The sequence below is a fragment of the Mustela nigripes genome, unplaced genomic scaffold (assembly GCF_022355385.1).
Source record: "Mustela nigripes isolate SB6536 unplaced genomic scaffold, MUSNIG.SB6536 HiC_scaffold_75, whole genome shotgun sequence".
Taxonomy (NCBI): Eukaryota; Metazoa; Chordata; class Mammalia; order Carnivora; family Mustelidae; genus Mustela; species Mustela nigripes.
Window position 1 is genome coordinate 4,117,882 of NW_026739490.1, and position 22,496 is coordinate 4,140,377.

At 42.7% G+C, this 22,496-nt stretch overlaps 2 protein-coding genes across 3 annotated transcripts in view; both read right to left on the reverse strand.

Annotated features, from left to right (window-relative positions):
• Positions 1–14,533, reverse strand: part of LOC132008165 (pantothenate kinase 2, mitochondrial-like) — a 42,496-nt gene extending 27,963 nt beyond the window's left edge. Inside the window, 3 exon segments of the mRNA XM_059386584.1 lie at positions 9,683–10,202; positions 10,204–10,482; positions 14,405–14,533. Coding sequence (XP_059242567.1) covers positions 9,683–10,202; positions 10,204–10,482; positions 14,405–14,533 — 928 coding nt within the window.
• Positions 12,713–22,496, reverse strand: part of LOC132008179 (mitochondrial antiviral-signaling protein-like) — a 37,688-nt gene continuing 27,904 nt past the window's right edge. Inside the window, exons 9-11 of one of the 2 annotated variants that reach the window (XR_009401556.1) lie at positions 15,185–15,371; positions 14,405–14,556; positions 12,713–12,950 (exon numbers count right to left, since the gene is read on the reverse strand). The gene's annotated coding sequence lies outside the window, so the exon portion shown is untranslated. Of the gene's footprint in view, positions 12,951–14,404; positions 14,557–15,184; positions 15,372–18,375; positions 20,001–22,496 lie in introns of those variants that run through there. The other variant, XM_059386602.1, reaches the window with a different exon arrangement.

A 22,496-nucleotide genomic window follows, 5' to 3' on the forward strand; every position in this document is an offset into this window, starting at 1 on the left:
TGACAGGGTCCTAACAAATGCATCAAAAACACTAACAAGAAGAAATTGATAAATCTACACTATAACTTGAGAATGACACAGAAATTTGTACACACACACACACAAAAAAAATAAAGGTATAGAGGATCTGACTATCAAACTAATAAGGTGGATCTATGAAACATAAATAACTCTGTATCAAAAAATATATATATTTTCTTTTCAAACACCCATAAACCATACAAAAAACTAAAGGCACAATCTTAAAGGACCTCAAATTCCAAAGAACATTTGCTTTCCACAATACTTCAACATTATAAATTAATCCGACAAACATAAAATTAAATCTCTCCGCCTGGGAGAGATTTCTTTTAACTCTGAAATTCTTTTAACTTCTTTTAACTCTGAAATTAAAGAGGAAATCAAAACAAACTTTTAAACAAATGACAATAAGAACAGTATGTATCAAAATCAATAGGATATACCCAAGGTGGCATCCAAAGGGAAATTTCTAGGTTTAAATGTTTATCAAATGGATTAAAAAAAGAAGAAACCTGAATAAAAGCCAATGTCACATACAATGAAATGTTAGATAAAGAATAAAACAGACCCAAAATAAGCAGAAGGGAATTATTTTTTTTAAAGATTTATTCACTTATTTAGGACAGTGAAAGAGAACAAGTTCACGCATGAGTGGGAAAAGGGAGAGGGAGAGAGACTCTCAAGCAGACTCCATGCTGAACACAGAGCCCAACACAGGGCTCAATCTCATGACCCTGAGATCAGGATACAAGCTGAAACCAAGAGTCGGGCACTCAACCGACTACACCAACCAAGCACCCAAAGCAAAAGGACATTATTAAAAATAAAAGCAAGATGTAAATGAAATGAGAAAAACATCATCAAGAGCAAAGCCACAGGAGAGCTGATGAATGAAAATCAAGCTTTGGAAAAGTCATTAAAACAAACAAATTTCTGTTAGGTATATCTAGATGCAACTTTTCCTAGGAAGGAAGGAAGGAAGGAGAAAGGTAAAGGAAAAGTATATAGTCATGGGGCACCTGGGTGGCTCAGAGTTAAGAGACCAACTCTTGATTTCAGCTCAGGTCATGATTTCAGGGTCATGAAACTGAGCCCCCTGTTGGGCTCTGCACACAGTGGTGAGTCCACTTCTCTCCCTGTCTCTCCTCCTCTCCCTCTGTCTCTGCCCCCGTCAAGTTCCCCACTCATAGCACTCACTCCAGCCCACTTTCTCTCAAATCTTTAAGTATATAACCAGAGACTGTGCAAGCATACTATTTTGTACAAATGGACAATATACAATTTTAATGTTTGAAATGTACACTAAACAGGGGCACCTGAGTGAATCAGTTGGTTAAGCGTCTGCCTTCAGTTCAGGTCATGATCTCAGGGTCTGGGACCAAGCCTCACATCGGGCTCCCTGCTCAGCTCCCTCTCTCCCTGCCCCTTCCCCCCTTTTGTGTTTTCCCTCTCTCTCAAATAAAAAAATGTTTTAAAAAGTACACTAAACAGAAAATTAGCAATAAAAATGGAATACAAAAAGTGGCTCAAAATAAGATCAAAATCACAAATCAAAAGTACTGGAAAATTTTAAAAGGGTATCGAAGATCTACCACCCAAACAAGAGCAAGAAAGTCTGAGTCCCTAATAGTTTCCAGCCAAACCTCTAAGAGCTTCTAGAGTACAGAAAAAAATCTAAAAAGATTCCCAAGTTATTCTAACCTCATTTCAAAAATAGAAAGAAGTATCTCACAATAAAATGCATTAAATTATTAAACAGAATCCACTTATGCACTAAGAGTAATACACAATGGTCAACAAAGATTCTTCTCAGTAACGCAAAAGATGGTTTTCACATTAGAAATTACCTCAATATATTCCAAAGAAATAAAAATTAAAAGACTCAATTAAAATAAAAGAATAAAAAAATTTTAAGTACATGGATTAAAAAAACATAAATACCAATAGCTGTTCCTATGTAAGAAAAACCCAACAAGAAAATGACATGGAAAATGTCACATATAATAATATTTAGAAATAAATCATAATACTAAATATGTACTATCACTATTAAAATAGTATACTGAAAATCATAGCAGTGAAAGAGGATTATTCTGTTCCAGAAGAGAATATTGAGTATTACTAAAATGTCAATTCTCCCCAAGTTAATCTAACCATGTCAGTGCAGTTCTAAAGAGAACACTGTAGTTGACTCCCCAGCAGCCATTCCACCTCAGTCCCAGGGATAGTCCTGAACTTTTTTTACACCTCCAAAAATTCCACTGCCAGTGACAGGCCTAAACCAACCTGGCACAAGTCATGCAAAGTCTGTCCCTGGCATCTAGAGGAAAAGTTTCTTCGCCCAAGCACACAACAGCACTGGATATGATGGAAGCGAGGAGATTTGATTCCTGTTTTCCTATCTGCAGCACCATTCCTTTAACCATCACCACCACCATCGCACTTAGCAGAGACACAGCACGCCATCAACAAACGTATCACATCAACAATATTGGAATCCGAAGGTGTGGACATCTAAGACCTATGGAAGATTAGTCCTTAAATTAAGCTTTACTTGGGCGCCTGGGTGGCTCAGTGGGTTAAGCCGCTGCCTTCAGCTCAGGTCATGATCTCAGGGTCCTGGGATCGAGTCCCACATCGGGCTCTCTGCTCAGCAGGGAGCCTGCTTCCTCCTCTCTCTCTGCCTGCCTCTCTGCCTACTTGTGATCTCTGTCTGTCAAATAAATAAATAAAATCTTTAAAAAAAAAAAATTAAGCTTTACTCCCATTTCCTTAGATTAAAAAACCAAAGCATTAATATATGGCTATTATATTTTAAATGATCAATTGTTAACAGCCAAGTACTTGACTGTATAGCTTATTTAATGCTTGCAACAACCATATAAGGCAAATATTATAATCATCCCACTTCACAGATAAAGAGAAGTGTAGGGGTGCCTGGGTGGCTCAGTCAGTTAGGTGACCAACTCTTGATTTGGTTCAGGCCATGATTTTGGGGTGCTGGGAGTGAGTCCCATGTCCAGCTCTGCACAGGGTGTGGAACCTGCTTAAGATTCTCTCTCTTTGGGGCGCCTGGGTGGCTCAGTGGGTTAAGCCGCTGCCTTCGGCTCAGGTCATGATCTCGGGGTCCTGGGATCGAGTCCCGCATCGGGCTCTCTGCTCAGCAGGGAGCCTGCTTCCCTCTCTCTCTCTCTCTGCCTGCCTCTCCATCTACTTGTGATTTCTCTCTGTCAAATAAATAAATAAAATCTTTAAAAAAAAAAAAAAAAAAAAAAAGATGTTAAGATTCTCTCTCTTAGAGTGCCTGGGTGGCTCAGTGGGTTAAGCCACTACCTTCCGCTCAGGTCATGGTCTCGGGGTCCCGGGATTGAGTCCCGCATCGGCCTCTCTGCTCAGCGGGGGGCTTGCTTCCCCCACCTCTTCCCCCACCTCCACCTGCCTCTCTGCATACTTGTGAGCTCTCTCTCTGTCAAATAAATAAAATCTTAAAAAAAAAGAAAAAAGGGCGCCTGGGTGGCTCAGTGGGTTAAGCCGCTGCCTTCGGCTCGGGTCATGATCTCAGGGTCCTGGGATCGAGGCCCGCATCGGGCTCTCTGCGCGGCGGGGAGCCTGTTTCCTCCTTTCTCTCTCTCTCTCTCTCTCTCTCTCTGCCTCTCTGCCTACTTGTGATCTCTCTGCCCCTCCTCACCCACCCCCTCAAAAAACCAAAACAACAAGAAGAAAACAGAAGTGCAAAAGGGCCCAAGGTCCAGTCAAGAAAAGGCAGAGGTGGGACTCAAATCCAGACTTCCTAAAACCTTCAACAAGCCTCTTTCCACAAGTATCTATACAAACCTAAGAGCAAAGAACACATATTCTTGAGTTAACATGAAAATAAAGTTAAAAAGAAGTTTAATAAAAATAATATTTTAAATAATCAGGAAGGAGGCACCTAGGTGGCTCACATGGTTGGACGCCTGCCTTCGGCTCTACTCATGATCTCCAGGTCCTGGGATCCAGCCCTGCATCAGGGCTCCCTGCTCAGCAGGGAGTCTGCTTCTCCCTCTCCCTCTCTCCCCTGCTCAAGCTGTCTCACATGAATTAAAAAAAAAAAAAAAAAATCAGGAAGATCAACAATATATAAAGAAAAATAAGGAATCTTAAGCAAAGCTCAGTTCATATGTTTATTATAACCTCTAATGGCTTCAGGATTTTTCTGTGTACTCATTGAACCATTTACATATCCAAGAACACAGAAACACTGAGAAGCATGGGAGGTTCATTAGACACGTGCTCTTTGATAATGGCTGAGAGAACTGCGTCGGGCCACAGAATTCACCCTGTCCAAAGGGGTTTAGATTCCTATCACTGACTGCAAGACTGCCCCAGATGCCCTAATAAAATGAAAACTGGAATAAGCTTTCCAATCCTTGTTCAGAACACTGTGCTTCTGCTGGGAAAAGTCACGGAAAAATGAACTTTTGCTATACCATCAGTCTTTGTATCTCACCAACAGAACACCTATTTATCACTTCTAATTCATGAGTCATTCCATTAATTTTCACAGATATTTTAGTGGGTTTGCAACCCTTAGCCTATTTCTTGATATTAAAGGCCTCAAGGTACTCAGTCTAGACAATTCACACTTGCCTTAGGACAAGCTTCCAGAAAGAATTTAAGCGCTCCCTCACAGGTTGCAGCACCATGTCTGTGTCATAATGAGTTTCAACAACTGAAATGCTTTCCAATAGGAAATAAACGGTTTATAGAAGTGTGCTCAATTTCCACCATTATGAATGACATCTTTACCAGACCACATCTAGTTAAGAATTGCAAACCCAAACCTCTAGGCTGGTCTAGGCAGCAATCCTTGGCCTCACCTTAAAAGACATACTTTAATAATAATTATTCTTTTTTTTTAAGATTTTATTTATTTATTTGACAGACAGAGATCACAAGTAGGCAGAGAGGCAGGCTGAAAGAGAGAGGAAGAAGCAGGCTCCCTGCCAAGCAGAGAGCCCGATGTGGGACTCGATCCCAGGACCCTGGGATCATGACCTGAGCCAAAGGCAGCAGCTTAACCCATTGAGCCACCCAGGTGCCCCAATAATAATTATTCTTATTTAAAATAGTTTTAACTTGGAGACTAAGTTAAATTAGTCCACCTTCCCTAATTCTTAAAAAATATTATAGATTTTCAAACCAGCAGACTCAAGAATAATCTCTATGTTCAGGAAATATAAACACATGAAACCTAGCAAACTACTAAAAACTAAAGATGGCTCCCACTTTCAGAAAGCAAACTTTAAGACATTATTTAGAAAAGGGGTTTTCACAAGCTAGTCAGTCTTGCTGACATAAAGTGAGGAACAACACAATAAACTGAGAAAGAACAGTGCCTGAAGTTAAAGATACCTCAACAACATGAACCTGAAAAATGCTCCCTAGGTTATAAATGTAAGCCCAAAAAACATCACTGGTCTTTTAAATGACCATTCAAATAACTATTCTTTTCTGCCTAATAAGGTCCTCTCTAACAGCCTACAAGTCTATTGTATTCATTCTCTCTCCTTTTAATATGTGTTTAAGCAAAAAAATATTTTAAAGCATACATCACTTCTTACCTAGGGTACCCCTAGATAAAAAGAGGGTGGGGATGCCAACAATGAACAATCATATTACCTAAATGCATGATTCACACATATAGCCCCTAAAATAACATACTGTACCATTTTACACAGCTACATAATTGGACTATTTTTAGGTCCTGCTTAATGCTGCACATGTTATACATCCAAAATGAAGGGCTTACTTTGATTTCATTTAGATTTAAAGTTGATAAAGAGGTTAAAAAGCATCCTCTCCCATTCTCTCAAAAGTAGGCTACAAGAAAATAGAAATCTTTTTTCCTGAGCTCCTAACATGCAGCCTTCCCTAACTCCCCAGCTGAAGATGAAACACTGAATAAGGGACAATCTCCCAGGGCCCCAGCACCAATTCCATCCTGCCAATAGCCGATGCTCCCAAAAAGCTGAGGAAAAGCAATCCACTTGCCAGGCTAGTATTGTCAAACTATAAACAAAAGCTTTATTTTTCAGATCAATGGTGGTTAAGGATAGATACTCCATGAATGGTATGAATCCAGAAGAAGCATGTCCCAAGACTTCACTGGCATACTACACCATGCTTGAGAGTCACCTTCAAAGATCCAGCTTGTCTCCCCACCCATGGGATACTGTCATCCCAACCTCCCACACCTCCTACACATCTGCTGTACATCCGGGACTCTTGATTGAAATGCATGTTCTCTTGTTACATGCCTGTATACATTTGTCAAATTGGACATTTTGCTGTATTTAACCGAGCCTCAATGAAATTTTTAAAATTAAACATAAGCATTTCTTAGACCCGTTTGCAGACCTGAAGGGGTTTGTTCTTTTTTAAGCTTCTGAGTGATTCCATGTGAGAACCACTGCTCTAGGTTACACTGCACATAACTTCCCTCACTCAAAAATGGGGAAAGTCAAGAACATTAGGTCTAAAGTCAGACATCTAGAATCAAAAGACAGCTCTGTTGGGGCACCTGGGTGGCTCAGTGGGTTAAGCCTCTGCCTTTGGATCAGGTCATGGTCTCAGGTTCCTGGCATCGAGCCCTGCATTGGGCTCTCTGCTCAGCGAGAAGCCTACTTCCCCCTCTTTCTCTGCCTGCCTCTCTGCCTACTTGTGATCTCTATCAAATAAATAAATAAAATCTTTAAAAAATAATAATAATAAAAAAGTAATAATAAAACTTCTGAAGAACTTTTTTTTTTTTAAAGATTTTATTTATTTATTTTTCAGAGGGAGAGTGAGAGCGAGCACAGGCAGACAGAGTGGAAGGCAGAGTCAGAGGGAGAAGCAGACTCCCCGTGGAGCAAGGAGCCCGATGTGGGACTCGATCCCAGGATGCTGGGATCATGACCTGAGCCGAAGGCAGCTGCTTAACCAACTGAGCCACCCAGGCGTCCCTGAAGAACTTCTTAAACACAGACATGCCTAGCCTCATCCCTAATGTCTATGTAAGTCTGGGATGAGAACAGGTTTGAGAATCACACTGCTCTAGGAAACATGTGTAGCAGAACAAGATTATAATCAGGACCACAAGAATTCCTAAAATAAACTGAGCAGCTCCTCCTTGTTTCAAATGATGACTAGTCTCCTTTAGTCAAGTAGTATAAGGACATCAGAAGGAGGCGGGCTAACCATAAAAGAAAGGTGGCACTAACCTATAGCCAACTTTCCCAAAGATAAATACAGAGATTTAGTCTTCACTGAATTCTCTCAAAGTTAAAGCCATTCTTGAAGGGTTCAGCAATCAACAGGCTCTCTCTCCATTGAACCCGGAGCACCACTGGATAATAAAAGAAAAAATAAATGGAAGAAAGAACAATACCTTGTTTATTTCTTTGGCAGTTCTCATTACCTGAGATGGCTTTTCATGATTTATCAGAGAAAGCAGTAAAGCAGACCATGACAAGCACCAAACATAAAAATAAAAAAGTAAGCCCTACAACACGATTAACGGTCTTAGTTCCTTAAAAGACATCTCAAAACCACCTTACATGCCACCCCTAACACCCAAGACAGTTTAAACCAGAGTTTTCCAGAGCTGTCTCTGAGACACCTGTACCTAAATGATATGAGTTTTAAAATGCAACTTCTTAGAACCCTCTCCAGATTCTGATTCAAACAAATAGAGATGGACCCCAGGAATCTGCATTGAACTCCCAAGGTCATTTCTATACTCAATATTTGGAAGTACGTCGACAGGACCTAGAAATATTCACCTCAAGTAAGCCTCGAACACAAAAGATGGATATAATGCAACAATGAAGAAAACAGCTAACTGAAAATAAACAACTCAATAAAGCATAGTTGGTTAAGAGGATGTATGAAGCTGGACTTCCTCAATCTACACTTCTATTCCACCACTCACAAGCCATTTTATACAAGGCTAATGTGCCCCAGTTTTCTCATCTGTAAAATGGAATACTACCACCTACCTCAGTTACGAGTACTAAGAAGTTATTAAAGCTTTCGGAAGAATGCCTAAAAATTTTAAGAAGAGTGCCTGACCCTTGCAAACACCCAAAATACAATACTTATTTAGATCCTTATGGCCAATGGTCTAAAAACGGTTGGCTCCATGGCTGGAATTCTTATTTGCTGAATCCCTGGAATTTACATCCATCTGTAACCATGTAGTAGGAAACCAGTAAGGAACTAACATTGTGCAATGCTTAAAAATCAGATGCTTCTCAAATAAGATACAAACCAAGTAACTGGCTCTAGAAATGGTATAGGTTGAGAGCAGTTAAGCTGTTTTCAAATTTCTTTCAAGAAGATAGAAAACGACAAAATAACTGAGACTCCCAAACTTTTCACAGCAAAAGAGGGCTACATTTAATATTTAATCATCCAAATCACAGAAGATAAAGGTAAAGCAAGCCAGGTGGACTAAGGCATCCAGTAAAGACCTCAAACTCACCCTGCCACTTTCCCTCACTCTCATAATATGCATTTAAAAAGCTGACTGGGGCGCCTGGGTGGCTCAGTTGGTTAAGTGACTGCCTTCGGCTCATGATCCCAGGAGTCCTGGGATCAAGTCCCGCATCAGACTCCCCGCTCAGTGGGGAGCCTGCTTCTCCCTCTTCCTCTGCCTGCCACTCTGCCTACTTGTGCCCCCTCTTCAAATAAATAAAAAAATAATCTTAAAACAAGCCGACTTCCTGAAAGAGAAATTTAGCGCGGGGCGGGGAATCTAACCACATGTAAAGTGTCACTATATGATAAAGCTCTTATCAGAGTATTAAGACAGTGGATACTTTCAACAGTAGCAATAGCTGCCAGAGGACCTGAACTGAAGACCTGTTAAAAAAAAAAAAAGAGGGGGAGGGGGGATCTGTACTAGGTTATCACGCAGAAAAAGCAGCCTGATAATAAAATGGAGAAACCGATTCCCCGGAAAAAGCATATGCAACTGCCAAGGCGAGATTCCCTCAAAAGAAAAAGCCTTCATGCCCAGAATGCTAGTCCTGAATCGTATCAGCAAACAGATGCAAAGAAAACAGAAGAGATATCTGGGTGAGAGATGACCCGAATTCTCACGGGAAGAAAAGCAGCCAAAGCTTAAGTGCACGGAGCACGGAATCCAATTTTAGGCCTGCAGCAACTCAAGGGCCCGTTAACCATTTCCCAGGAAGCCCGAAATCTTCAGATTAAAGGGATCTGACGTCTTGGACAGCTCTCTGGAAACCCAGGACAGGCAGACACTGGCGATTCAGAGGATTTAGGGGGAGGGGCGGCGGTGGAAGAGAGTCAAAAGAAGCCTTCTCGAAGATAAAATCACGTGACTTGAGGGCAAAGAAATACCCAAGGAGCTAAAATAAGGGAGAAAGGGTCCTGGGTAAAGACCTTCCAATCCCCCAACCGGGAAGCGCGGTCCACTGCGCGAGAGGGTTGGGCGAGGGCCGAACCCCGATCGCCAGAGCTTGGACCCGAGGCCTCCAGTCGGCTGCCAGCCCATGCACCAACCTGGGACCACCGTGCGAGGGCACTGTCCCCGCGCGAGCGCGCGGGAAAAACGGCGGCCGGGCCGGAAGGGGGCAGGGCGAGCCGCGAGGACGACCCGCCGGGCACTTACGCTGCCGCTTCTTCCTAAGGCTTTCGACGCGCTGGCGGGAGACCGAGGGGGCGCCGCTGTAGGAGCCGGGCCGGCTTCGTCTGACGCCCTCCGCCGAAGCCGAGGCCCCGACTGGGGGCTCCGAGGCGCTGCTTGCCCGGCGCCGCAGCAGCTCCCGCCGCCGCCCATCAGGCCCTTCGGGCGCCGGCTCCCCTGCCGAAGAGGCGGAGGTGTCGGCCGCTCTACCGTGGCGTTCCATCGGCACGCCGAGCCGGCCCGCTCCCATCCGCAGCAGCCACCGCTGCCGCCACCGCTGCCGCCCGAGCCAGCCCCCCAGCGCCGGGTCCCTGGTCGCCTCCTCCGCGGCAGTCCAACCCAAGCAGAAGCGCACCCTCCGCCGGCCGCCTCTTCCGTTGCGCCAGCGCGCAGCAAACCAATCCAAATAGGCTGGAGGCGTCCCGAAGGCCTCGCGTCCAATCGTCTCCCTCACTCAAGGAGGATCGACAGTGCCTCCGCCCAATGAAAGGCTCCCATGACGGGGGCGGGGCGGGGCGGAGAGTGGCGGGGGTGGGGACCCGGGCTGGGCCGCGGGGAAGGCGGTGTTGCTGAGGCGAGAGTGATGGCGGCACCGCCCAATGGACGTGTGGGTGGAGGGTCCAGCGCACCCGCCCGCACAGGTGGACGGGTCCGCTCCCCAGCCCCAGCGTCCCGCCGCGGTGCTGCGTCCGGTCTCTCCCGGCCCGCACCCTCCTCCAGCCCAACAGTGGGCCCCCCAGCGTCTGGCCGCCAGACTTTGGCAAAGAGAAGGACTTGGACCGCGGCTGACCTTAGCCTTTGTCCCTCGGCCTGGTTCCGCCGCTGCCCTCGAGGCCGCCAGCTCCTCCGCGCTATGTTTTTTACCACCACTCTCTCTCCCAGCACAGCCACGGGCGTGTTTGGGCGAAGCCCCCTCCATTCTGTCTGCGTTGGAGAAATGTTCCCGGTACCAGAAGGAATGAAAGGACTGGGGCTGGTCTCCATGGCAACTGGAGAAAGAGGTGGGTTATAAACCCTTCGCCACCCGCCTGTGCTGAAGGAGGGGGTGTGGGAGCCGGGGAGTAGGGTTGGCGTTTTGAAGGACAGTCTGGACTTCTTTTCTGTGCGGCGCACTGGAGGGACATAGAAGGATTTGGTGGCTGCTTTGAAGCCTGTTAGGGGTGTGTGCGTGCGCGTGCGTGCGCGTTAATCATCCTCTTCCCTTTTCGGGGGTGGAGGCGGGAACATGGTCACCTCCAGCCTGAGATACCACTCACTGCAACCAAAGGCCCTACCAACCAACCCTTCTCCCAAGGTTACCCCAGCCTGAAATGATGCTGCCTTGTTCTGTATCCTCAGGGTACTCCCTCACTCCATCAAGTTTAGCGAGACTGTGTTTTTCTTGCTTGCCACTTATTGGTTAAGTGCCTCCCTCAGGACACTGTAATGTCCCTTGGGTGATAGCCCTCATTTTCTTCACCTTTCCCGTAATGACGGCTAGTAGCCGGCTGAAAAGAAAGATGAGCTTTTTTGCTCGTTGAAGAAAATTAACCGCTTATTCCAAACTAGCTTCCCCTCACTGCAGGAATAACTCTGGAAATCCTATATCCAAACTCTGGAAATTGCAACTCCTGCAAGAAGCCACCCCAGATGAATCCTACAAGAACCAAGAACACCTGTAGCTAGTCTTCTAAATCTCAGCACCCAGTGTGGCCCATCTTTCTTTCTACCCCTCACCAATGTGGTCCTCCTTGACCCGAGGGAGCGTTCATCCTAGGCTGTGAGTTCTGATAGGTCATCCTGAAGAATCAGAAATCATCATCATCATCATCCAAGACTCCCAAGATGAACCCCAGTAGCAAAACAACACCTGAAATACCTGTGTAGTTTGTTTTTTGTTTGTTTGTTTTTTACAGTGTAGAGAGTGCCTTTACATGTCATTTAATCCTCTAAGCGACACTGGGATGATGAGGCAACTTAACTGGAGACACACAGCTTAAAAAATGACAGAGCCTGGATTCCTGAGAAGTTCAGCTACTCTCTGCCTTACAGTAACCAGAAGGTACAGATTCAGTAAAATTCCAATAAATTCTTAGAAGGGTTTTTGTCCTCTAAATAAATATATAAATATTTATATATCTATATTTAGATATTTATATCTAAATAAATATATGTGTCCTCACTCTGTGGTATGAACTTACAGTTTGTGGCTATCTCTAAAGTTTATAAAAATAACGGATGAATGGCAATTAGGCAAGATGTTTATAATCCTAAATGAAAAATACAAACACACTGAGCAAAATAAAACAGACATGAAAGAATACATACTGTATGATTTATATGAAGTTCAATATTAATAAATGATTAGAAATCAGGATGATGGGGTTTTGTGGGGGGAAGGGGAAGAGAGTCATGATGACAGGGCAACAGATAGATTTCTGTAGGACAGGGAGTGTTCAGTTTCTCTGGTCTGGGTGGTGGCTACATGGGTGTGTTCACTTTGCAATGTGTCTTTAAGATGTTCACGTGTTTCGTGCACTTTTCTGTATGTGTGTTTTACTTAAATAAAACATGTATTTTAAGGAAAAGAAAAGAAATTGAAGATTTTTCGTGGAGCAAGGTTTTTTTTTTTTTTTTCCAAAACGTCAAATAAAAGGAGCGAGTAAGAGATTTTCTTTCTCTCTGGGTATTATAAGAGTTTAAAGGGAGAGTATCAATTTTTTTTTAATCACTTCTCTCAATAATTTACTCTTGGGGAGAAACCAGTTTTCTGGTATACACACCAGAGAAAACAAGTTTTCTGGAATACACATCTCAGGGCTGGAGGTGGCTATGTTCTGGTATACACACCAGAGGTCATGGTAAGCATAATGTTTTATAGGAACTAACCAAATTCTAAAGTAATAATTTGCAAATCTAGAGCCATTTCCGTGACAAAACATCACACAGAATAGACATCTACCATATTAGTTGCCTTTTGCTAGGTCAGAAATAACCCCAAAACTTAGTGGCTGAGTAATAAATATTTATTATCTCAGTTTCTGTGGGTCAAGAATTTGGGCGTGATTTAGCTGGATGGTTCTGGCTCTTTCATGAAGTTGCAGTCATTTGAGGGCATATGGTCTGAAGGATCCACTTCCAAGATGGCTTATTCACATGACTGGCAAGCTGGTACTAGCTTTTGGCAGGAGGCCTCAGCTCCCACAACATGGGTGGGCCTCTTCATAGGGTTGCTTGAGTGTCCTCCCAACATGACAGCTGGCTTCTCCCGAAGCTAGTGATTCGAGGGAAAACATGCAGAAATTACAATATCTTTTAAGATCGAGCCTGGAAAGTCCTACACCCATCATGGCTGCAATATCCTATTGCAGTATCCAATATCCTATTATTACACAGATGAGACTTCTTCAGACTGGGTTGATATTACCCAAGAATGTGAATACCAGGAAGGAGAGAGTCATTGGAGGCCACGTTAGGGCCCACAGTCTGCCCTCTGGCCCCCAGATGATAGAAGATTCACTTCCTTGTCTCTTACTACTATCTAACAGCCCGAGGAAACACCCTCCCTGAGTTTCTATTGAGTTTTCTTGCAGCTAAAATAGAGCATCACTGGGGAATAAAAAATTGAAAGTATCACAAGAGTGTCAAGCCACAGACTTTTATAGACCAACTTCTTTCTCCTTTCACTGTATTGGTGCCAGGGAAATGAAAAGCATGGAATCAGTCCCCTTTCAAGTACATGGTCTTTTTTTCCAGAATATAATGGTGTGGAGACTTGGGGGGAACCTTGCCTATTATCTCTTTCAAAGGACAAAGATAGGATAGGATAGACAGGAAGTTACTAAGCCCCTAGATATTATATATGCATGTGCATATCTCCAAGAGGAGACTCAGCTATGTATTTTCCAAATGTAATTGTCCATGGAATCTTTTTTTCACAGAATCTCTTCCTTGGACACACTTTGGGAAATTCATCTCTGGATATAAAAATCACTCACATCTCTGTTATAGTAAAAGCAATGAAGATCTAGTTCTTTCCATTTTGAAAGCTTAATGGCATATTTATTTATTTTTGAAAGGGGGAGAGGAAGAGGGAAAGAGAATCTTAAACAGGTTCTATGCCCAGCACAGAGCCCTACACAGGACTCCATCTCATGACCCTGAGATCATGATCTGAGCCTAAATCAAATGTCGACCGCTTAACCAACTGAGCTACCCAGGTGATCCAGCTTGATGGCTAAGATTATCTTCATCCCCAAATAAACCTGCAGTAGACCTCCTTCTCCCCCACCCCCCGCCATCTGAAGCTTCGCTTTCCCAGGCCTCATTTACCTGTGGTCAGCCAGTCTTGAAGTAGATGATCCTTCTTCTGAAATACTGTCAGAAGGTCACCAGTAGCCAGTGGCTACATAACAACACCTACATCGTTGCCCTCACTTCGTCTCATCACATTGGTATTTTATTGTCTCATATCATTACAAGAAGAAGGATGGATACAGTCCAATAAGAGATAACATTGATAAAACTCTTATTACAATAGACTATTATACTTGTTCCTTCTTGTGATTACTGTAGTTAATCTCTTACTGTGCCTAAATTATAAATTAAATCTTATCACAGTTGTGTTTTAACAGGAAAAACAGGTATATATAAGGTTTGGTACTCCGTGGTTGCAGCCACCTACTGGGGATCTTGGAACATATCCCTTGCAGATAAGGGGAAACTTACCTTTGTAAAAGCATCTGCTTTCTGAAAACAAGTTTGTCCTCTTTCCTCTTCAACAGCTTCCCTTTCCTCAGTTCTCTTAATGGCACTGCCATTTCTGTTCCTCTGGGCAACATGATTCTTCACTTTCATGTGCCCTTTCCTTGAGTCCAGCACTATTCACCAGAAATACATACAAATCACATGGGTAATTTAAATTTTCTAGTAGCCACATCTTTAAAAGTAAAAGGAAATGGGTGAAATTATTTTGTTAGCATATTTAACCCAATATTTCCAAAACATTATTATTTCAGCATATGGCGCTAGTCACATTAGAAGTGATCAGTGGGATGCCTGGCTGGCGCAGTCTGAAAAGCCCGAAACTCTTGCTCTCTGGGTTTTGAGTTTGAGCTTCAAATTAGGTATAGAGATTATTAAAATAAATAAATAAACTTTTAAAAAATTATCAATAGCCACAAGTGTCTAGTAGCTATCAAATTAGACAAAAAGAGCCCTGTGGGAGCACTTTATTTTGGTTGCCTCCTAAATACTTGTTCTGCTTCTGGTTTACTTTCCAGGCCCATGCTCCCAGGTGCTGGTATAATCTCCCCTCTAAAAGGTCTTGATGAAGGGCACCTGGGTGGCTAGTTATGTTTAGCTTCTGACTCTTGATCTCAGTCAGGAGTTGATCTCAGGTCACGAGTTCATTCCCCACCCCAGCATGGAGCCTACTTAAAAAAAAAAAAAAAAGAAAGAAAGAAAAGAAAAAGGTTTCACCTACAGAACTAAATTCAAAACACTTACTATAGGGGTGACTGGGTGGCTCAGGGGGTTAAAGCCTCTGCCTTCGGCTCAGGTCTTGATCCCAGGGTTCTCAGGTCTTGATCCCAGGGTTCTTGGAGAGCCCACATCGGGCTCTCTGCTCAGCGGGGAGCCTGCTTCCCCACCCCTCTCTCTCCGCCTTCCCTCTCTGCGTACTTGTGATCTCTCTCTGTCAAATAAATAAAATTTTAAAAAACACTTAATATACAAGGAGTCCCGCATTTAGCATCTTTCCACTTTTCGTCATTACTTCCCATACACTTGCGTAGTATGTTCTAGCAAAAGGAATCTCCCAGCTCTCCAGACAGACTTGACTCTTACCCAGCTGTAAACTTCATCCTTCAGCTCTACATGAAATTCCTCCCACCCCATTTCTGCTTAATCAAAATTCAACCCAATTTCCATAGTTTATCCCAAAAGATACCTCCTCCTTAAAGTCCTCACAGATTACCACACTTAGCTATGAACCTTCTAATCTTTTAAAATACGTCACTCTTAATGACATGTATCACATACTTCCTTGTGTTAACATTCTTGATATACATGTTTTATAATCTCCAACTAGACTTTGAGAGCTATTAGAATAAAAGCTTGCACCTTCATATCCCCCACAGCGCCTTTCACAGTGTAATACACAGATACACACACACACACAATGTGTTAATAAATCATTACAGTGGCAATAACAACTTCAAGATTCTTTAAAATCCTAACATCTTTGCAGTAGACAATGTTTCATACCTGCCACCTCACAACCATTCCCTCTTCACCCAGAAATCCCCCTACCTACCTGTAGATTAGGCTCCAATAGCCATGTTTGCATCCATAACCCAACACCTTGGAACAGGGACTCAGTTCTCAAAGTGTGCTCCCACATCCTCCATGCACGCAAAGGAACAGAGAAAGCTGATTTGCAGAGAGACCCAAGAATGAACAGATGCACAGAGCAAACCAGAAAAACAAGAGTGCTTTGCCAGTTCTCCTAGTCTTGCCAACTTCCATCCTTTCCTGGGCTGATTACTTTCCTGTCTTTGGGTCCCTTCCTGTAACATTAAAATGTTTTTAAATATTTCTTATGACTCCGTCACCCCTTTTTTTCTTAATTTAGCTTATATTGTTTTCTCTTACTTGCAACCAGAGTCTTAAAACAGTAATGATGGAAACCAAGCCCATCCTCTCCCAAAATCCAATATTTTGAACAATAACTTTCCTACCATAAGGGCAAGCCCATTTCTCAAGGATCCTCATATTTCAGGCAGCTGAAGAGACAAATGCACAAGAGAAAACTGTCTACCTTATTTTGGAAGATGGAGGCTATTGCAGAATTTATTGTCCTTTCCTTAAATAATCCCTGTCTCTGGCCTAATTCACTGAAAGAGAACACCAATATATATTTTTACTAAGTTTTTAATGCTTCCCAGGTGATCCCAGTGTGCAGTCCATGCTCAGACCAAGTTTTCTAGGCTTCCCTTGCTTTTGCATGATGAGTAATTTGTAAGGATCTCAGGACTCACCCCAAACCCACCTTATCTGCAATTTCAGCAAAAGCCTCAGGGGATTCATATATGTATTAAAGTCTGGGAAACACTAATTTAGAATACATGCTTTGGAGTCAGCCAGACCTTAGTCCTAATCCTACCAGCTCCAGCTGAGTGATTTTCAGCAAGCTGCTTAACCTAGCTAAACCTCAGTTGAATAAAAAATGACTGGGCCACAATGGAACACTATGCAGCCATCAAAAGGAATTTGTAATACTTTTAGATATTATAGACTGCTTCCCAAGGTATTTTAACTGAAAAAATAAATATATATTGTCAATGTTAATGGAAAGATAAATGTAATAGGCCTTGGGGAAAAGTTAAATAATATATGTAGAACATCTAGAATCATTTCTGGTGGGGTGGCTCAGCCGGTTAAGTGTCTGACTCTTGATCTCAGCTCAGGTCTTGTTCTTAGGGTCATGAGTTTGGACCCCATGCTTAATCTTAGATTCTTAAGATAGGATGCTTAAGATTCTCTCTCTCCCTTTTCCTCTGCTCCCCTCTCCCCATGCTCCCTCTCTCTCAAAAAAATAAATAAAATCTTAAAAAAAAAAAACCCTCAAGTATCATGAACCCCACATTATTTAACTTTCCCTGATTGTCAATCTTTTATAATTGTGTCAAATTCATTTTCCAAAGTCAACATAATGCATTTCATTGCTTTGTCTCTTAAATCTTTTTTAACCTGTTTCCCTCCATTTATTTTCCTTGCAATTTATTTATTGAAGAAACCAGATTGTTTGCCCCGAAGAATTTCCACATTTCTGATTTTGATGACTGCATCCTTGTAATTTAAAGTCTTTTGTGGTTTTTTTTCTAAGGTTTTATTTATTTATTTGACAGAGAGCGATCACAAGTAGGCCAGGAGGCAGGCAGAGAGAGAGAGGAGGAAGAAGGCGCCCCGCGGAGCAGAAAGCCTGATGCAGGGCTCGATCCTAGGACCCCAAGACCATGACCCCAGCTGAAGGCAGAGGCCCAACCCACTGAGCCACCCAGGCACCCCATAATTTAAAGTCTTGATTAGATGCAGGTTTGCTTTATTTAAAACAATTCATCATTGGTGGTACTATTTATTTCTTATTTGTCTCATCAGAACAGGAAAATCCTAGTTCATAACATTCACTACTTACTTGCATTATTACCTCTTTTTGAGATGTTAAGATTGGTCATTTGGTTCAGGTAACATCAGATTGGTCCATCCATTATAAAGTTCTCCATCAGCTTTTTACCTACTGGATTCAGCAACTATTGGTGACATTGCCTAATGGTGATATAGCCATTATTTTATTACGGGGTGCAAAATTGTGATATTCTAATTCTTTTATCTCCTCTGCACTTAATTAATTGGAATTCTTTTATAAAGAACCTTTATCCATCAGCTCTTTGGTATCCTGAAGTATAACTTCTATAGAAAGGGCAAGACTGATTTTTTTTAAAGATTTATTTATTCACTTGAGAGAGAGAGCCTGCATATGGGGGAAGGGGCGCAGAGGAAGAGGCAGAGAGAGTCCCAAGCAGACTCTGCACTGAGTGTAGAGCCCAGTTCAGGACTCAATCCCATGACCCCGAGACCATGACCAAGCTGAAACTGAGTCAGACTTTCAACCAACTGTGCCATCCAGGTGCCCCTGATTCTTTTTTTTTTTTTTTTTTTTTAACCTCTAAGTAATCTCTATACCCAATGTGGGGCTCAAACCCACAACCTCAAGATCAAGAGTAGCATGGGGTGGGCGCCTGGGTGGCTCAGTGGGTTGAGCCGCTGCCTTCGGCTCAGGTCATGATCTCAGGGTCCTGGGATCGAGTCCCGCATCGGGCTCTCTGCTCAGCAGGGAGCCTGCTTCCTTCTCTCTCTCTCTGCCTGCCTCTCAGTGTACCTGTAATTTCTCTCTGTCAAATAAATAAATGAAATCTTATTAAAAAAAAAAAAAGAGTAGCATGGGGTGCCTGGGTGATTCAGTCAGTTGAGCACCCAGTTTTGGTTTTTGGCTCAGATTATGATCTCGGGATAGTAAGATCAAAACTCCGAGTCAGTCTCCAGTTAGGTCTGGAGCCTGCTTGAGATTCTCTCTCTCCCTTTCCCTCTGCTCCTGCTCTCTCTCTCAAATAAATAAATGAGTCTTTTTAAAAAAGGAAGATCAAGAGTTGCATGCTCTACTGAGCCAGCCAGGAACCCCATTTTTTTCTTTTTTTTTTTTAAGATTTTATTTATTTATTTATTTGACAGAGAGAGATCACAAGTAGGCAGAGAGGCAGGCAGAGAGAGAGAGAAAGGAGGAAGCAGGCTCCCTGCTGAGCAGAGAGCCCGATGTGGGACTCGATCCCAGGACCCTGAGATCATGACCTGAGCCGAAGGCAGCGGCTTAACCCACTGGGCCACCCAGGCGCCCTATTTTTTTTTTTTTTTTAAAGCAGAGTTGATTCTCTTTATTGACCAGTTTTCAGAATGAATTGGTTTTCTAGTGTCTTCTTTTTTTTTTTTTTAAGATTTTATTTATTTATTTGACAGAGAGAGGTCACAGGTAGACAGAGAGGCAGGCAGAGAGAGAGAGAGGGAAGCAGGCTCCCTGCTGAGCAGAGAGCCCGATGCGGGACTCGATCCCAGGACCCCGAGATCATGACCTGAGCCGAAGGCAGCGGCTTAACCCACTGAGCCACCCAGGCGCCCCTCTAGTGTCTTCTTGAGGTGACTAAGAATACATGACTTTCTTGTCACCAGATAACCAGATAATGGTTATCTGATGACTTTCTTGTCATCAGATAACCAGATAATGAATGATTTTCTTGGGGCGCCTGGGTAGCTCAGTGGGTTAGGCCTCTGCCTTCTGCTCAGGTCATGATCCCAGAGTCCTGGGATCGAGCCCCGCATCCGGCTCTCTGCTTGGCAGGGAGCCTGCTTCCTCCTCTCTCTCTGCCTGCCTCTCTGCCTACTTGTGATCGCTCTCTGTCAAATAAATAAAATCTTAAAAAAATAAAAATAAATGAATGACTTTCTTTTTATTGTTATTATGAACTCACGCATTTTAAAACATATTTGGTGAATTTCAATCCATTGGAATCACTCTTCTTTTTGATGTTCAAATTGGCGCCACATTTGGTCAATGGAAGCCCTTCAGATTGACTCCATAATCATTTAAAGGTGACTCTGATAGTCTTACACAGCTTTCTTGTTCTCTGATATGATGAGAGGTTCCAGCCTCAACTCTAGAAATCTCCTGTCCAGATCTTGAATCAGACATTTCTCCAAGGAGTAATTGTTCCTATCAGTAGGAAATGATGTTTAGAGGTCACAATTTGGACACCAGGAGTGCACATTGCTACTGGGTTGTTCAATTTCTAGGCCATTTTAGCATATAGATAGAAAACCTACTTTTATAAAGAGAAAAATATATCATACATTTATATTAATATTTTTCCATTCATTTTTAAGGTTCTAGAGTTTTTACATAATTCCTTTGGTTTTATATTTCTCTTTTATCTTGTCCTAAAAAATCCAAGTTCTTAACAACATTCACTACTTATTTGCTTTATCATTAGAGATAATAGTTTCAGAATAAAAATACCAATATTATCACCAACAAGATGGTTACTAAATACTGTTTAACATTTCCTTGCAGTTTTTTTTGTCTTAAGGATATATTGCACTACAGATGAAAAATCAAACTGTTGTGTTTTAAAGTTGAAATAATTCCTCTCTGTGTGATTCAGGCATCAATTCAATACACAATTGAGTTCTTTTTGCCCCATTTTTAGGGCTACAAAACATCTTTTTCTTTTTTAAGTTTTATTTAAGTAATCTTTCCATCCATCGTGGGGCTCAAACTCACAACCCCAAGATCAAGAGTCACATGCTCTTCCAACTGAGCTAGCCAGCCTCCCCAAAATAAAAAAATCTTAAATTTAACTTTGTTATATAATTATGTAAAACAGTAACATGGTTCCAAAGTCAAATCTACAAAAGAAGGTACATCCAGAAAAGTCTAGCTTCTGTCCTTGAACCCTCTTTTCTGTTCCTGCCCTTTCTTTATAGGTGACCATTTTTGCGATCAGGTTTTGGTTTACCCTTTCATGAAAACAGACAAGAGATTCCAGTCCAAATGCTTTTGGTTTTAGTAATACTCGTGGCTAAGATTTGTTACAGGGAAAGGATGCAAACCAATATCTGCAAAGGGAAAGCTATGTGAGGCAAAGTCCAGATGAAACCAGGCCCAGGTTTCTAAAGTCCTCTCCCAGTAGAGTCACATGGGATACCAAGACTCAACTCTTAACTAAAAGCTTTTTTTCTTAAATAAAAGATTATACATTTTCCATCTCTTCCTTCTTTTAAAAGATTTTATTTATTTATTAGAGAGAGAGAGACAGGGAGGGAGAACATAAGCAGGGGCAGCGGGGAGAGGGAAAAGCAGGCTCCCTGATGAGCAGGGAGCCCCGATGCGGGGCTCGATCTTATGACCCTGAGATCATGACCTGAATCAAAGGCAGATGCTTAACCAACTGAGCCACCCTGGTGTCCCTTGAGTCTTTTGCTACTTACAAAGTGTGCCATAATGATTAGCCTTGTACATATATCTTTGTTTATTTTCGCCAGTGTATTTTGGGCTTAGATTACTAGAAATGGGATTGCTGGGTCAAAGAATTCATATATATGTCCTGTTGCAGGTCTGAGTCAACTTCCCTTTCTATAGCAGAAAATTTCTACAGTGGTACTCCCAATGGTCCCCATGTCCTGGTAAATTGCCCTGTGAGTGCAATTTACAAAAGTGATGAGATATCACTTCTAAGGTTAATTTAAGAAAGACTATGACTTCTGTTGTGCTCTCTCTCTAGCTCTTTTCTCCTGCTTGTTCTAATGAAGCAAGATATTACGTTGGGAGCTGCTTTACGGAGAGGCTCATGCAGCAAGGAATGGAGGGCAGGCGGCCTCTGGCCAACAGCCAACAGCCAACAGGAAGTGAAGCTCTCAGAGCAACAATTCAGAAAGGAACTGAAGGAACTGTACCCTGAAACAACCACAAGAGTAGTTTGGAGAGGCGCCTGTGTGGCTCAATGGGTTGGGTCTCTGCCTTTGGCTCAGGTCATGGTCTCAGGGTCCTGGGATCGAGCCCTACATTGGGCTCTCTGCTCAGCGGGGAGCCTGCTTCTCTCTCTCGCTCTCTCTCTCTCTCTCTGCCTGCATCTCTGCCTACTTGTGATCTCTCCGTCAAATAAATAAAATCTTAAAAAAAAAAAAAAAAGAGTAGTTTGGAGGTGAATCCTCCTCTCCAGGTTGAGCCCTGAGATGGCTGCAGCCCCAGCCAACACATTAGAGACCCTGAGCCAAAGGACCCAGTGAGCCTGCACCTGAAATCCTAACCCACAGAAACCATGAGATACGAAATGTGTTGTTTTATGCTATTAAGTATTGGCCTGATTTCTCTTTTGCAGCATTCATTAGCAGATACACCTCCACTAGAATTGTTATATGTACTCTTTTATTAAAAGAATTTATTTATTTCTTTATCTTGGAGAGAGAGAAAGAGAGCATGGGGGGAAGAGCAGAAGGGGAGGGACAAGCAGAGAGCCTGACTGGAGCTTGATCTCACAGCCCTGAGATCACGACCTGAGCTGAAATCAAGAGTTGGATGCTCAAGCAACTGAGCCACTCAGGTGCCCGGTGTTATATATACTCTTAACTAGTAGATGACGATAGGGAGCGTAGAATACTGATTGAGTAATGGTGAGGTCAACTGATGAGGCTGGTTGGCCAATGGTCTTCA